This window comes from Artemia franciscana, chromosome 1 (assembly GCF_032884065.1).
Source record: "Artemia franciscana chromosome 1, ASM3288406v1, whole genome shotgun sequence".
NCBI classification, from domain to species: domain Eukaryota; kingdom Metazoa; phylum Arthropoda; class Branchiopoda; order Anostraca; family Artemiidae; genus Artemia; species Artemia franciscana.
The window spans coordinates 10,917,534-10,933,974 of record NC_088863.1 but is presented as its reverse complement, the minus strand read 5'-3'; the positions used below and the strand labels follow the sequence as shown (position 1 = coordinate 10,933,974).

Genomic DNA, 16,441 nt, shown 5'->3' with positions numbered 1-16,441 from the left:
AAATATAAACGTTAACAAAAATTAACCGTTTTCGGATGTTTTGGGGAGCCTAACTTTTTTTAAAAAATTTAGGATCATAAAAAATTATAATTTTTTGTTATTGATAAAACGACAGATTCAACGCTTTCTATTTTAAAATGATGGTATTTAACATATGAATTTAACTTTCTAAGAAAGAACCATTTTTCTTAGGCAATATAAAAAAAGAAAGAAAATCTATTTCATTAGTTCTGGCCTTAGAAAATCCAGTAAGAATATCCTTGTGTAATTATTCCCTCTATTTTCAATACCTATAATTTACCAAGAACTAAACCATTATTCCTTTCTTGAAAATGTTTCGGTAGTTTTCAATCGAGTTCGATTTTTTAGCCTGAAGCTATTATTTTAAAAATATTCAAATCACTGGTAACCGACAGCCATTGGAAATCCGGAAGCACTTAACGCAATTCAACTATATATTTCACTTATTAGAATGATACATAAGCAGTCAAAATTAAGACAACTCCAGCTTTTTTTTTACTATTTTAAACAAAGTGCTGAAAGCCCAGGGATTATAAATTTTACTTTTAGGCACAGTTTTCAGCCTATTTCCATTCAGCCAATTACGACTATTTACGCTTTATAGTTTTCAGTCCATTTACAACTGTTGAGGGTCGTTTCATTTCAGGTAGTCTAATGGTAAGTTATTGTTAATAGTAAATTCAGATATAACACTAGAAAGATCTCCAGCGCGTTTGAACTTGAAACCAATGGCAAATGTAGTATTTGGCCAATTAAAGTAGATTGATTAAAGTATATTTGATTGATTAAATTATATTTAAGGGTTGTAATTATATCATCATTTCTTTTCTCGTTCAAACATCAGCTATTTACACTAATTTATTATTATTGTTAATATAATGTTAAAACATTAGATTATATAGTATTATTAAATATATTTTGAACATGTAATATTTTTCTTGAATACATATATAATACATTTTTGATTATATATAATAATAATATATAATACATATATATATATATATATATAATATTAATTACAACCAAATACACATAAATAATATTGAATACATATATTTAAATATATAAAATTTTTCTTAAATACATTTATAATATTAAATACACATTTTAAATTATTAATATAATAAATTAAATGTTTTTTATTGTTAATATATTGTTATTCGCATCAAATTATAAACAAAGGGATCAGCTCTATTCATGAGCTATGTGCTTTATGTATCAAGAATGGGCATATCCATTAAACTGAATGCTCCTTTTTAGAACAATGTTGGATTGTAAAACAATTTTTTTCTAACAAGCGGATCACCTCAATTTTGCATTGAATTCTAAAATAATAGAAAAAAAACTTTATCCTTTCAAATTTTTCTATTGCTTTTTGCAATTGCAACTTTTTTCAATTGTTAGAAAAAACTATTTTTTGTCTAACAAGTGGGTCACCCCGATTTCGCATTGAATTTTAATATAATAGAAACAAAGAAACATTACCCTTTCAACTTTTTTCAGTTGCGGCTTCTTTTCTTGTTCAACTTCTTTGAGCTTACCCCAATCAGGGTCATCCTGTTCCTGCTTCCATTTGGCATACTTACGTTTTTTCAGCATAGAGCGGAAATCCATTCCACTAGCATCTGAAAAATAAAGAAAAGCAATTGTTTACTGTAACTTGTCTCAATGAAATAAAAAAATATGCTGCCCTATTACCTTCCAAATCAAACTACAGTATCCAGATTTCTGCTTTTTTTAAGTAAAGTGGATGTTAAATCTTACTAATTTCAGTACCCAAACGAATCTAAAATTGGGACAGCAGCTTACTAATACTCCTTAAACCAATAAATAAAATAGATGGCATGATAGTATTGCGCTGTAGAGCAGCCATTGATACTTTCAAGCAAAAACCAATTTTTAATTCATATGACTGTATATTTTCGGTTATTGGGGGTATGGAGATTGTACATCACCGAATATTTGAACCTATATTTTTTTATTATCTGTTAGCCCTAGTGTTGTAACGGGAAAATTTGTCATGGTAAAATTGGATATTTGGTCAATGTTCTTATTACCCGAACAATTGTTTAGGGTCATGGAACTATTGTTGATAGATGCATTTTGACTTTTGGAACATCTTTTCTCTCTTGCAAATCTACCGCAAACTCACCGTTATGGACTTATTATATATTTGCACATTAGGGGGGGGGGGGTAAAGTATAGCATGTATTAAATACAGCAATGGTTAGTTTTCGTATTTAATATATGCTATGCTTTACCCCCACCCCCCTGATGTGCAAATATATAGCCCAAATTTGTTTCTAAACTATTACAGATTCGCGATTTCAAATATCCGATCAACGAAAACGGAAATGATTGCAATTCTATATGTGTAAATACAGGATATATGGGCCGGAATAACTCCATAACGGTGAGTTTGTGGTAGTTTTGCAAGAGAGAAAAGATGTTCCAAAACTCAAAATGCATCTATTAGCAATAGTTTCATTACCCTAAACAATTGTTCAGGCAATAGGAACATTGACCGGATATTTTACCGTAATTTTACGGACACCCGTAAAATTGGTTATTTACCTATTTTACGTAATTTACGTATTTCACCAGTATCTTACATGTTTTACTGACATATTTTGCGACGCCTTACAATTTTCAGAGCTCAAAAGCGCGAAGAGGCTGGCAGAAAGAGGGTCTCTTGTTGTCAGAATGATAAAGTGTATTATAGTACAGGTAATGATAATTTTGAAATGGTGAGATATTAGCTGCAATAAAATTTTATTAGTTCTGTGAACTGTTAGAGACAGAAAGGGCTACAACCGGGATTGACGTATGACAAACAAGAAAAAAAATATCCGACAAAAATGAGGGTAACGTTAGCCAGCAGACAACGAAGAAGCAAAAAGAATAGAGGCGAATATTTCGTATGGGACTTACACTCAGCCGTTTTCAGTGCTCAAAAAAAGGAGTAAAATAATCTTTTTAATAAACTCTAACTCGTCAAAAGCAAGACTGAATCAAATAAACCAAAAAACCAAGCCAGAATAAATGAAAGACTATTCACCAATTAGATTGGGCAAGGATTTTCTACTTAGTGGTTGACTTAGCTTGTCTACTAGCCTAATTTTTATCAAAAGTGTGGTCAGATGATTTTAATTTGAACTAAAGAAAATGTTATTTGAATCTCTTATTTTTAAGCTATTGTTAATTGGGTTTATAGCAAAATCCCCAGTATCTCCATTCAAAGTAAGGTCTCTGTTTATGGATTTGCTTAATTTTAATTGTCTTCCTAAAAGAATGTGGAAAGTCATTCCCTTCAAATATTAAAGCTGCCTCATCATAAAGAACCACATGGTCTGGATTCTCAACAATGTGGAGGGCCAAAGCAGAATCGATATCGTCGTTTTTGTTTTAAATCTCACGTCTGAGAAAAATCTTGTATTTATGCCGTTTTTTCCCGGGAACCGGTATTTATCCCCCCCCCCCGGAAAATAATCCTCACAGAAAATTCCCCCTCTCCCGCGGAAAATTTCCCCTATTTTCCCCTGGGATATTTCTGGATTTCCATTAGAACGGAAATTGAAATTTCTACTCTCCTGTTTAAGTCAGGGATCGTATCAATCGTACCTATAGTAAAGGTCCATAAGGGTTAAATATATTGATACTTGTTCATTTTAATTTTTTCCCAGAGACACCTCATGTGGAAGGCGTGGTCAAATAAGCTTTGGAGGTGGCTAAGTCAATTGTAAATCAAAAGTTCCACTGCTCTTTCTAATTTTTAGCCTACTTTTCAACGAATTGCAAACGAAATTCGTTTACAATTCTATTCTTCCATTTTTCTCTAAGTTGTATGAGAAAGCTGTACATGCCCTGTTAAGTTATTATATTGAAAAGAATAAAATTCTAATGGAAAACCAATTTGGGTTCAGAAAAGGGCTGTCTACAGATATGGCAATTCTGAAATTGGTTGATTGGATTAATGATTCATTTGAAGCTGGTCTTATACCTGCAGCTGTGTTTTTGGATATGAGAAAAGCGTTCGATACGGTGGACCACCCAGGGCTTATTCAATTTCTTGCCTCGATTGGGGTGAGGGGTTCGAGCCTTGAGTGGTTTTCATCATATCTACACGACCGGTATCAGATAGTACAGAATGGATCATTTTTATCTTCAAAAAAGAAAATAGAGTGCGGGGTCCCACAAGGGTCAATCCTGGGACCCCTCCTTTTCATCATTTTTATTGATCGAATGAAGCATTACCTGTCGGAGGCTAATGTCATCCTATTTGCAGACGACACTTTGCTCTTTCTAGCTGCGCCTTCGCTTGATGTTTTGTATAATACAATTCATAATGCTGTCTCTGAATTTCTAACTTTTTCTCAACAAAATTTGTTAACCCTAAACTTTTCTAAGACTTTTTTCATGATATTCTCTAGACTTTCGTCAAGTGTTGGCAATGATCAAATCATGGTTCGAGGAAATGTGATAAAAAGAGTAGCAACAACAAAATATTTGGGGTTTTTAATTGATGAAAACCTGTCGTGGAAAAACCATTCAAATGCTATAGCTGACAAATTAAGCAGAGGTCTTGGAGTGATGCGAAGAATTAAAAATCTAGTCCCAAAAAAGATTCTAAAAATGATTTATTTTTCTATATTTTGTCCCTATATTAGCTACGGATGCTCTATATGGGCAAGTAATTTTGTAACATGTTTCAAAAGGGTACAAAAACTTCAGAATAGAGCTGTAAAACTATTATCGGAATTTTATGATTCTGATGATGTTCCTGCTCATGAGCATTTTAAAAAGAATAAGTTAATGGATGTATCCCAAATTCGTGATTACCAAGTTGTGATTTTTTCGTATAAATATTTGAATCGCCTGCCCACCCCTGCTTTTGAAAATCTTTTTACTTTTAATAGAGACCATCATGATCATAATACAAGAAAAGCTGATAACTTAACTCATGAGTTTAGGAGTACTACTCGGGCATCTTTTGTGATTCGCCATTATGGTCCCCATGTTTGGCATATTTTTCCCGAGGGTGTGAAAAGTGTGCCTAGTCTTCCGGCTTTCAAGTCACGGGTAAAGAAGTTTCTTTTATCTCGTGAATAATTTTGATGTAAGTCCCGTTCCAGGTTGTCATTCTATTCAAGGCATTTCCCTGATTTACTTGCTGTTAATTTTTTTTCTGTTATTTTTTTTCTCTGTTTTCTTCTTGTCTTTTTCCTCTTTCTCTTTTTATCCTTTCTTCCTTCATCAGTTGAGCTTCTTTTGTATTGAGTAGCGTGATATGAATGTGTTTTAAATTTGCTGAGGGTGATAACCTCGCTTGCCCTTACAAGCTTATTGCCTTTCTTGGCAGGCGAATGGCGAACAGTGTTTGTTTTCTTTTCTTAATAAATAAATGTAAATGCATATCTAAATGTAATGAGTTGTTACTGACTACAGTGCCTAAAAGAAATTCTTATTAACGGACCTTTGTGTTTCAACGGACCTTTGTGTTTAACGGACCTTGTGTTTCAGTAGTTGTTCTGAAAGGATCTTCAGATAATTACAGAATTAGATCTAAGGGAGAGACGATGGGACGATGGAGGTAGAAATTAATACAGAATCCTCAGGGCCGTATCCAGGACTTTCATTTAGGGGTGAGGGAGGGCTTCGGAGTAGGGACGGTCACCTGAATCAGAATCTAAGTCTGAAGGAAACGAGCTGGATTTTCAAGCCAATCTATGGAAGACAGTCTTTATGACTCTGAAAGTGACTGAATGTTCCGCTTTTAAGATCCAGTGCTTAGTTAATCAAAGTGTTACAAACCACTTTTTTAATTGTATCCGGTACTTTTATACATAAATGAAAAATAACATAATATATGATACGAGAAATGTGGCTGAATACGGCTATTTAAATACGCAAGGCTTTTAGGGCAACATTTCTTAGGTTCAAACGGACAAAAAAATTACTAGTATGATTATACACCCAGATAATTGTAATTTTAATTGACTTATTTTTTTAATCATTATTTTTTACAAAATGGATGTACGAAACCAGGTACTGTCCAATTGATGAGGTATTACCCTAGGCACAAGATTACCAAAGGGATAAACTAGACAGTTTAATTTAAATTAATGAAACTCTAGATGACGGGGCACTACCTTTTCCAAGTCCATGAACATCGGACTCATTAAAACATTTCATTAAAAGCTGCAAGTGATGCTTAAAAAGAAATTCTCAACTGGTTTTGTAGCTACAGGGCAACTCTAAAGCACCGATTCTACCCTGTATTTCTTATAGAGTACCTTACTTTAACCTTATTTTACCAGTTTTACCTTATTTTACCAATTTTACCAAGTTTTTATTTTACGGTAATTTCACAACACTAGTTAGACAAATTTTAATTATTTAGCCTAGTTTCTACATGCCTGTTCATTATAAATAATGACCACTAGAATCAGGTAATTATCGATGACAATGGTAGAATAATTTATTACATTGCCCAGTCATTATAAATACTGCTTTTATCACTTCGGACACTTTATTGATTGACGGCAATTTTGTAGCACACGTATTGTGTGATTCCCGCTGGCCAATCAACGACCACTTTTAGTGGCTTGTCGATTGTTTACAGTTCTTTGTTAGGCTCTCCCGTTATTTTTATTCAGTTCTAAACAGGGTTGTCAACCACTAACGTCCAAAAAGAGTGCAAATCAAACAAAGAGTGATTTTCACTGAAGTCCAAACATTTTCACGCACACGGTTGTCAAGGCTTGCGCATCATGTCTCAGGTTTAAAAGAGTGCGTGTCAAATGAAAAGGGTGCAAATTGCTAAGCCTGTTCCTTGGGTTAATCTGACGAAGTTACCAACTACTGACGTTCAAAGTGAATGAAAACTAAAACCCAAAAAAGAGTGATTTTCCGCTTTTCTACGTCCCCTCTGAGGTGAAAAAGAGTGTATTTCGAGAACTGTACAAGTTGACAATCCTGGTTCTACAGTCTTTTTCTGCAATTCAACTTATTTACGAGGAATATTTTTTTTCCAATAAATTACCTTTCGTGTATTATGGATTGGATGTTTTTGAAAAAATTAAAAGGCAGGGACACTTGGTAACTGATATAAGTGATATAAACAGAGATGAATCAATGGGATGGCTTTAGGTTCACGTGCCCCACCCGGAGGGTCAAAAGTTGCACTTTTGAAAAGTTTCACTTCCTTATATCTGGAAGTGAGAAAACGCTTTATTATAGAACATCCACAATATCAATAAATCAAATTTTTCAGTTAAGGTGAGTAGTGATTTTTTCAATGTTGATTTAAATATTTGAAGGAAAAGAATAGTCTTTGTTTAAAATATTAACAATATATATCTGCATTTTAGAATATTCAGGTAGTTAATTAAAATTTTCTCAAATGAAAAAATTATACTCAAAACAAAAAGAATTGTTTCTTCTTATAATAGTTAGAATGTATATTAGAATTCTTAGAATTTATATGGGAATAATTAAAATATGTAGATTTTACGAAATTCAGTTAGATAATTAAGAATATTTTTTATTGATGACTTTCATACCTTAAAACAAATGAACAGTTTTTGTCGAGAGGAAGAAGAATATCTATAATGTATATTATTATTCATTATATATATATATATATATATATATATATATATATATATATATATATATATATATATATATATATATATATATATATATATATATATATATGTGTGTGTGTGTGCGTGTTAGTGTATTTATACATTAACATGCAGAATATATATTTATAGTATGTCAAAATATTCAATGTTTAAATAAGTGAATTAATAATTCAATGAACAAAAAAGTTCAATGTAAAGGAATGTGTAAATAAGGATGCTCAGTTAGATGATACAGGAGTGTTTTTAAAATCCGTACCTGAAACAAAGAGAACGGTCTCTGCTGAATCCTCTCCATGTTCATTCGCTACGACAATTTTGTAAGACCCTTCATCATTTGGTTTTGTCTTCCTTATACATAGTGTTACTGTGTTCGTCTCACCGTCTGTCACAAATCGATATCGGCCACCATCCATTATCTCTGTAATGCCTTTGAAAAATCGGAATGTCGGAACCGGATTACCCTCCACTTGAATTGTAATGTAAGTGTTGGCATCTGCAAAGAATATGTTTTTTATTTCATAAGTTCCTAGCACTAGGTAAACACAAAAAGAGGTAATGCAAGCAATATAGTATAGATTACTGATTGTAATGCAGCATTTAATATATATGCTACCGTCAATGTCCGTAATACCTTTTTTTCTCCTTGGATATAGTAACCGTTACCAGTCAACTTTTACAGTTTTATGCAAGGTTTGATGATGACAGGTTAGGTTAGACTAGGTTTTGTTAGGTTGGACTAGGTTAGTTTCTAATCCATTTCTGATATTTATAACCAAATTTCACCGAACCTAAACTAACATAAATTAGCATAATTTAGCGTACCCTAACTTTTACTTCAACCATCATGGGTTGGGTATGAAAAAGCAGACTCACTAAGCTAATCAAATAGTTCGTGGTAAGGAACTGTAAGTAAGGAGCGACCCGGCTCAATAGTAACCGAAACTCTAAGAAACCGAATTTTGATTCGGAAACCGAAGTATTGGATTTTTATGTGATTTTAAAAATATATAATTTTCATCAAATTTAGTCCAACCCATCAAAAGTTACGTGCTTAAGAAAATTTGCCTTATTTTCAAAAAAAGAAGAAAGACCCTTTAAAAGCCATGGAATCTTAATGAAAATCATACCGTTAGATTCAGCGTATCAGAGAACACTACTGTAGAGGTTTCAAGCTCTTATCTGGGCACATGTGGATTTTAGTATTTTTTTTTGCCATAAGAAAAATCACGGATACGTGTTTATTTGTTTTTTTTTCCAGGGGTGATTGTATCGAACCAATTGTCCTAAGATTTCTCGGGAGGGCTCATTCGAACGAAAATTAAAAGTTCTAGCTCCATTTTTAATTGATCAAAAAATTGGAGGGCATCTAGGCCCCCTCTCACACTCATTTTTTCCCAAAGTGACTGGATCAAAATTTTGTGATATCCATTTTGTTCAGAATAGTCGAGATGTCAAATAACTATGTCTTGGAGGACGGCTTTATCCCCCACAGTCCCCGGGGTAAGGGCTCCAAGTTATGGGCTTTGCCCATAGTTTACATTTAGTATTTGTTATTGGTAAGTATACATACGCTTTCAGGGGGGATAGCTTCTGGTGGGGGGAGGGCATAGGGATTGGGTTACGTGGGAAGATCTTTCCGCGGAAGAATTTTTAATGGAGAAAGACAATTTCTATGAAGGGGACACGGGATATCCCAGCCTTATTTAAAAAACAATCAGCTTAAATAAAAAACAAGTTTTTTCAACTGAATGTAAGAAGCAACACTAAAACCTAGAACGAACAGAAAATATTACGTACATGAGATGGGTTGCCTCTCCTCAGTAGCTCGCTCTTACGCTAAAGGAATTTTTTAACTTTTAAAAGAGGCTATTATTCTAATTAAATAGCCTTTGTGATTCAGGAGTCATTCTCAAACAACTGAAACAAAAATCAAACTTAGGTTATTATAAGGTTATTATTAGTTTAAAAAAAAGAAATTAATATACAAATTTCTTTTTAATTATTCATGTATGGTGAGCCAAATTCAAAACCTGCATAATTCAAAAACGCTCAGAAATTAAATAAAAAAAGTTTTAGCAGAAAGTAAGGAGCAACACAGAAACTTAAACAAACAGAAATTATCCCATATATGAAAAGGACTGTCCCCTCCTCAACGCCCCGCTCTTTACGCTAAAGTTTGACTCTTTGTCACAACTCTACTTTTTAAAACAATTAAAACTTCTTTGTTGAGTTAAAAAAAAAGTTCTTTTTGAGTTAGAAAAGTTCCGTATGCCTGAAAAATAAAAAATTTCTCCAAGCATGACAAAAGAATTTTCATTGGCAGATACCCATTCTCTCTGCTCTGTGGTGCCCATGCAAATATTATCCATATATCGCTTCCAAAAACCATATCAAATAGTTCAGTTGTCAGAAAAATGCAGCTCCCGAACCGAATGCCTTTAGCAATAAGGTAATAAGCAATATCACAATAAGGTAAAATGATATCGAATAGGGCATTTGTCAGACAAATACAGCTCCCAAATCGAACACCAACTGCTTAACGGTATCAAATAGAGTAAATAATATATCGAATAGGGCAGTTTTCAGAGAAATACAGCTCTCAAATTGAATGCCCTTAACGATATCAAACATTGTAAAACGATGTCGAATAGGGCAGTTTTCAGAAAAATACAGCTCTCAAATTGAATGCCCTTAACGATATCAAACATTGTAAAACGATGTCGAATAGGGCAGTTTTCAGAAAAATACAGCTCTCAAATTGAATGCCCTTAACGATATCAAACATTGTAAAACGATGTCGAATAGGGCAGTTTTCAGAAAAATACAGCTCTCAAATTGAATGCCCTTAACGATATCAAACATTGTAAAACGATGTCGAATAGGGCAGTTGCCAGAAAAATACAGCTCTCAAATTGAATGCCCTTAACGATATCAAACATTGTAAAACGATGTCGAATAGGGCAGTTTTCAGAAAAATACAGCTCTCAAATTGAATGCCCTTAACGATATCAAACATTGTAAAACGATGTCGAATAGGGCAGTTGTCAGAAAAATAGAGCTCCCTGACCGAATGACTTTAAAGTGTGGTTAACTTGCAAAATTCTGCCGAGGGTATTGATCAGTTGTCAACTGAATGGTACTCAGCTGGAGAAGGGTTACTCCCCTAAAGTCTGGGTGGCATTTACAAGTAGTGGCAGTTCCATTACCCTCAGGTTTTTGGAGTGATTCGGTTCCAAAAAAGTTTAATGTGATTCGACGATAATATATATAGACACACAATAAGAGACAGACTGTTAATAGGCTTAAACAATTATTTATCTAGAGCCATTGCAATTGATTTCTGTTGTTTAAAGAAAAACTTGCAACATTTCTAGATAGCAACAGAGGTGAACATACAAAATCAGGACTCAGTTAAAGTGGCAAAAAAGAGGTAACGTAGTTCGTATAAAAACTATAGTAAATTATAACAGTCCTTATGCAACGCATTGAAACAAATATACCTTTAGTTATTAGACTTTAAATCCCTCACAATGGTAGTAGCAGGCTCTTAAGTGTTGTGATTTCATACCTTTCTAATAAAGCCAAAGTAATTTACATAGTTGGAAAGAGAGCACACAAAACCAGCCTCTGGATAAAGAACTAAAAGGAAGATCCTTTTGGGAGGCTTATAAAGCTGCTTTTAAGTACGGTGTTGCCACTTTTAAAAAAAATATGCGGAATCTTTTTTTTAAATAGCAATAGAGGTTAACATACAAAATTAGGACACATATAAAGTACCAAAATAGAGGTCGTTTTATGTATGGCCAAACTATAGAAAAATTTGTTAAGAAATTCTTAATTTATGAATGTTCAATATTTAAAAAGTTGCGTTAAAGCGTTAAAGTTGCAAAAGAGATGACGATAATTTGAGAAGCGGCTTGAATTTAAAACTAGCACTAATTTCTTACAAAACTATTTTCCATATAATTACTTTTTCAGATTTAAAACACAGAAGTAGTAAGTTCTTTTCCAAGTAAGTAAGTATGACAGCAATAGACCCTCAAGGTCCAAACTGGTGGCACTGATCTCCGTATTGCGGCCTTCAGCCAGGAAATGCAATGGGGGGGCAGTCATCCTGTGCTTTCACACACCATTCCAGCTTACCTTCCCCAGATTTGTCCAGGTATCAATTTGGGGCTGGTTCGACTCTGACTGAGCTTCCAGAGTCACGTCACTGACCCCCGTCCCAGAAGAAATAACCGGTCCAAAACAAATATATATATATATATATATATATATATATATATATATATATATATATATATATATATATATATATATATATATATATATATATATATATATATATATATATATATATATATATATCAGTCATCAGAATTGTGTTGAAAACTGAACATAGCTCAATCGCAAGAAACAGACGGGATGCAATACTGGCACAGTAGTCCTGTGTGATTCTGTTTTCATTGACACGCATGACTACCAAGACAACCAAGAAAAATGTCGGTTCAACCGAAGGACGCTTTAAAAAGCGAGTAAAAAATCTTTGAGCTTTAAAAAAATCAGGCATACGGAGCCAATACTTAGCAATAGAACTAAAATCAATATTCCTCTAGAACTGAGAAAAATAGAATCAACATCAAATAAAAGCGGGCATAAACTGCATTTATTTACCGCGTTTTGTTTTTCTTTCCAATCTTAAAAGTTTTCCCAGAGTAAGGTAGATTTAGAAGCAGCACAATCGCCTCAACTTAACCCATTTGACTGAGCTTAGCACCCCTCAAGGGAGGCTCTTCCTAGTAAATTCATGATAAGTGGCTTAATATGTAGGGAAACATCCTTACGTTCTTCAAAATATATTTGATTTGGGTTGCTTTTGTATTGTTTCACTCTTTATATGAAAAGCATTAATCTAAAATGAAAAGTAATGGTTTATACCCATATGTACCCATATGTTTATTAAAGTTTTTTTTTAATTAAAGATGTACCTTTAAAGAGGTGTACATGAAAGAAGCTTTCAAAATTATTCATTTAGAAAGGTATAAAGATTGTTTTTCTTTGAGAAGTAACGATCTATGTCCAAATGGCTTTCTATTTCAGCTGGGTTTTTCAAACAAAGATGTTTATATAAGGAAAGCTTTCAAACTTATAAAAGAGAGGTTCAACGCTTGTTTTCCTCTGAACCGGAAGGTAACAACCTATCGTCACACGTAAGTATGTTGGTTTGATTTTTCAAGAAAAGGGGTGTGCATAAAAGAAGCTTCCAAACTTATAGATTTATAAACATACAAGGCTCGTTTCCTCTTTTAGTCGTAAAGATCTACATCCACATGGCCGTCTATTGCGATGGAATTTTCAAGTAAAGAGGCTTATATCAAAGAGGCTTTCGAAGCTAGAGATATAGAGAGGTGCAAAGCTAGTTTTCCTCTAAACGAAGAGGTTAATGGTCTATTTCCACAGGACCGTATTTTGAAGTTTGAAATTCAAGTAAAGAGGTGTATATAAAAGAAGCTTTCAAACTTATAGAAAAGAGGTGCAACGCTTGTTTTCCTCTGAACCGAAAAGTAACAGCCTATCTTCACACGTAAGTATGTTGGTTTGATTTTTCAAGTAAAGAGGTGTGCATAAAAGATGCTTCCGAGTTTACAGATTTATAAAGATACAAGGCTCGTTTCCTTTTTGAGTCGTAAAGATCTACATCCACATGCAGTCTATTGCAATTAGTATTTTCAAGTAAATAGGCTTATACAAAAGAGACCTTTCAAAGCTAGAGAAATAGAGAGGTGCAAACCCTGTTTTCCTCTAAACAGAGAGGTTAACGATCTATTTCCACAGGACCGTAATTGAAGTTTGATTTTTCAAGTAAAGAAGTGTATATGAAAGAAGCTTTCAAACTTATAGATTCAAAAAAGCAGAAGGATTGTTTATTTTTACGCTTACTCGATGGTACCGTTCTGTAGAACATAATCAATGTACCCATCAAAGGTCCTAAAAATAGGTTAAAAGTTAGCACATGGATATGCAACAACGAATATAAAATACGAATATCAATGTATATAATGTAGAAAAGAGAAGCAGAAAGATGTAGAATGTATAAGTATAAATTGTAGAATGTGTAATCTAGAATAATGTAAAATGTAATATCCAAGGCAGAATAAGAAAAGCAAAAGGATTGTTTGTTTTTTGGATTGATTAAAAGTCCAATCCAAAATCCAAATGTTGGATTAAAAGTCCAAAATGATATTTGGGGAACGCAGGAAGGGTGGAAAGTAAAAAAAGAGCAGAACCTCAGTTCGTCAATGCTGAGTTCTAATCAAAGACGGTAAGTTCGGTCTAGAAATCAACAAAAAATAACGAAGCGAGATATGCGGTGCTCAAACCCTTTATTTGAAATAAAAGTTGTGATCAGTATACAAGTTCTGGCTAGTATGTCTAACTGAATGTAAAATCTTCTGGAATCTTCCAAGGCTCTTCTGAATATAAAATATAATGCAATATAATGGGAAGTGGGATTACAGTCTGACTAAGCAGGGAGCTTAGTCAGTTGCAGTTGGACATCAGGAGAAACTTTTTTATTTGAAAAGCGTCTGAACTAACCATCGACATCCGTTCTCTCGTTGACAATTTTCACCTGACAGGTCAGAAATATTTCTTTTAAGCAAAATATTTTTTCGTTTCAATACCCTAGTTGACAGGAAGACAAAAAAAGAGAATATAGTTATTTTCGGATAATTATCCCCTCCCTTTTATTTAATTTCCTACAATTATTTTTTTGCAATGTCAATGCGTACCACATGTTATTGGGAGTTCAAAAATAAGTGAAAGGAAATATGAGCTTCTGGTGTACCTGACGAGGGAGGAATTTAATCTGAGGGCCCAACCTTCACTTTTCTAACAAAAAAAAAGTAGGTGTTAGAAACAATAATTTCTTCCCAGGATGGAAGATTGGAAGAAGACTGGATTGTAAGCGATCTCCCATCATACTCGGGTCATCAAATAATTAAATATATCATCAATGTGTCACAACAGCAAAAAGGTACAAATTGACTCACTTACAGGAAAAATATTGTGTGCATACTCGGTATGACATTTATTCATTTAATAAATGCAAATTGTTGTTAATTTAAAAAAAATATATGTAAAACAAACTCAGATATAAAGCGTGAAAACCGAATCCATACCCTTTATTCGAAACAGATGTTTAACAGTTTAGGGTAGTCAATATTTTGAGTAAGAAAATTTTTTTTGTAAATTGCTTTTAGAATTAGTTTGAGTTTCAGTTTTATCCAATTTCAGATATTCAGTTCAGAATTATGATGGGCCTTCACTGCGGTGCTAATACTCTCTGTGACATCTACAAATAAAAATAATAAATTAATCGGACGTCTTGTAATAAAGCGGCTTCTGAATTTTCAATTTAGCCTCAATAACTGACTTCTGTCTCTTCATATATTAATCCCCCCCCCAAAAAAATACTATAGGTCAATTTCACTTTTAAATGAAAAAGTACCTTCTACTGCTGAATAGTTTTCTTGTATATCAACAATGGATGGAGGGCCTGGTTGGCCAACTGGGCGTAGTGGAGTTGACGGCTTGTCAATCTTCTCTTCAATTTCGGCAACACTTGGTCGGCGTACATCAGAGCTAGGTCGGCGACGCTATTAAAAAACACAAGCTATAAGTTTTCTTGCAATCAAAATTAATGTGGTATGAACAGTGTGTTATATGAACAGTGTGTTATATGAACAGTGTGTTCATATGAACAGTGTGTTCATATAATGTGTTATGAACAGTTAAGCGAAGTTTTGACAGAAAACCATTTTGTCGAACGATAGTAACCAAATTGTTTTCTGACTAGCATATGTCATTTAAAGTGGCATTCTCTGAAGTTTCCTGTGTTTCTATTATTCCCAGATTTTTTGGAGTTCCCCGTAATTTCTCCAAAATAAAATCATATTTTAAAAGATCTAAAAAAACCTTGCAGAAAATGATTTGTGTATCAAAATGTGTTCGCGTACTCATGAATGTTATTGTCGTTGAGAATATCAAGAGTCCAATTTTTATTTTGGGGGGAAGTGAGCTAGGAAAAACTATGAATTTAAGGATAGTGAAAAGACTTGTCTGAAAACTTATCCTAAAAAAAATGGAAATCTTACATTTTCACCAGAGGATAAACAGGAAATTTTTGCATACTTTAAACTGTTTCGTCAGCCGGAGAAGCGATTTTTTCAACTCTGATATGGGAAAGAAGCAAAACGAATATTCACCAACTTAAAACTTTTCATCGACTGAGCAAAGTTTGGCTATCAAAGAGATATTAACTGAAGCAAAATTCGTTTTCTGTGAGAACCTAGCTTAAATATTTCAAGAGAAAACTAAAATTTTGGTATTGTGCTGAAAGCCCTAATTTTATATTTTTGAACTACAAAGCTTGGTTTTTAAAAGGAGAAAAATTTCACACAAAAAATTTATTTGCTTTAGGGGGGACAAAACTACTTGAAAAAAATAAGAGACTTTTGCTTATGAGCAATAGAAATGATAGAAGAAAGGATTTTAAAAAGTTAAATAAAAGTTTCAACCAAAATATAAAAAACTAATAGAAATTAATGGGGAAGAGTTAAAAAAAAAATAAAAAAAGGGATTTATAAAAAAAAAAATTGAAATTGGAACTGAATTTTCAATATCACATTTTAGAATATGAAATATGACAAAGGATTGACTGCATAAGGAAAACGAAAAACAAACGAAACAAAAAACAACAGCAACCA

At 33.2% G+C, this 16,441-nt stretch overlaps 1 protein-coding gene across 31 annotated transcripts in view; it reads right to left on the bottom strand.

The window, feature by feature from the left end:
- The window catches only part of LOC136025213 (twitchin-like), a 397,750-nt gene that overhangs the window by 196,612 nt on the left and 184,697 nt on the right, over positions 1-16,441 (bottom strand). For 26 of the 31 annotated variants that reach the window (XM_065701279.1, XM_065701032.1, XM_065701099.1 and 23 more), the window contains 4 exons: positions 15,184-15,331; positions 13,614-13,661; positions 7,930-8,166; positions 1,510-1,649 (listed from right to left, as the gene is read on the bottom strand). In XM_065701279.1, coding sequence (XP_065557351.1) covers positions 1,510-1,649; positions 7,930-8,166; positions 13,614-13,661; positions 15,184-15,331 — 573 coding nt within the window. The remainder of the gene's footprint in view (positions 1-1,509; positions 1,650-7,929; positions 8,167-13,613; positions 13,662-15,183; positions 15,332-16,441) is intronic. The other 5 variants (XM_065701090.1, XM_065701219.1, XM_065701227.1 and 2 more) reach the window with 1 other exon arrangement.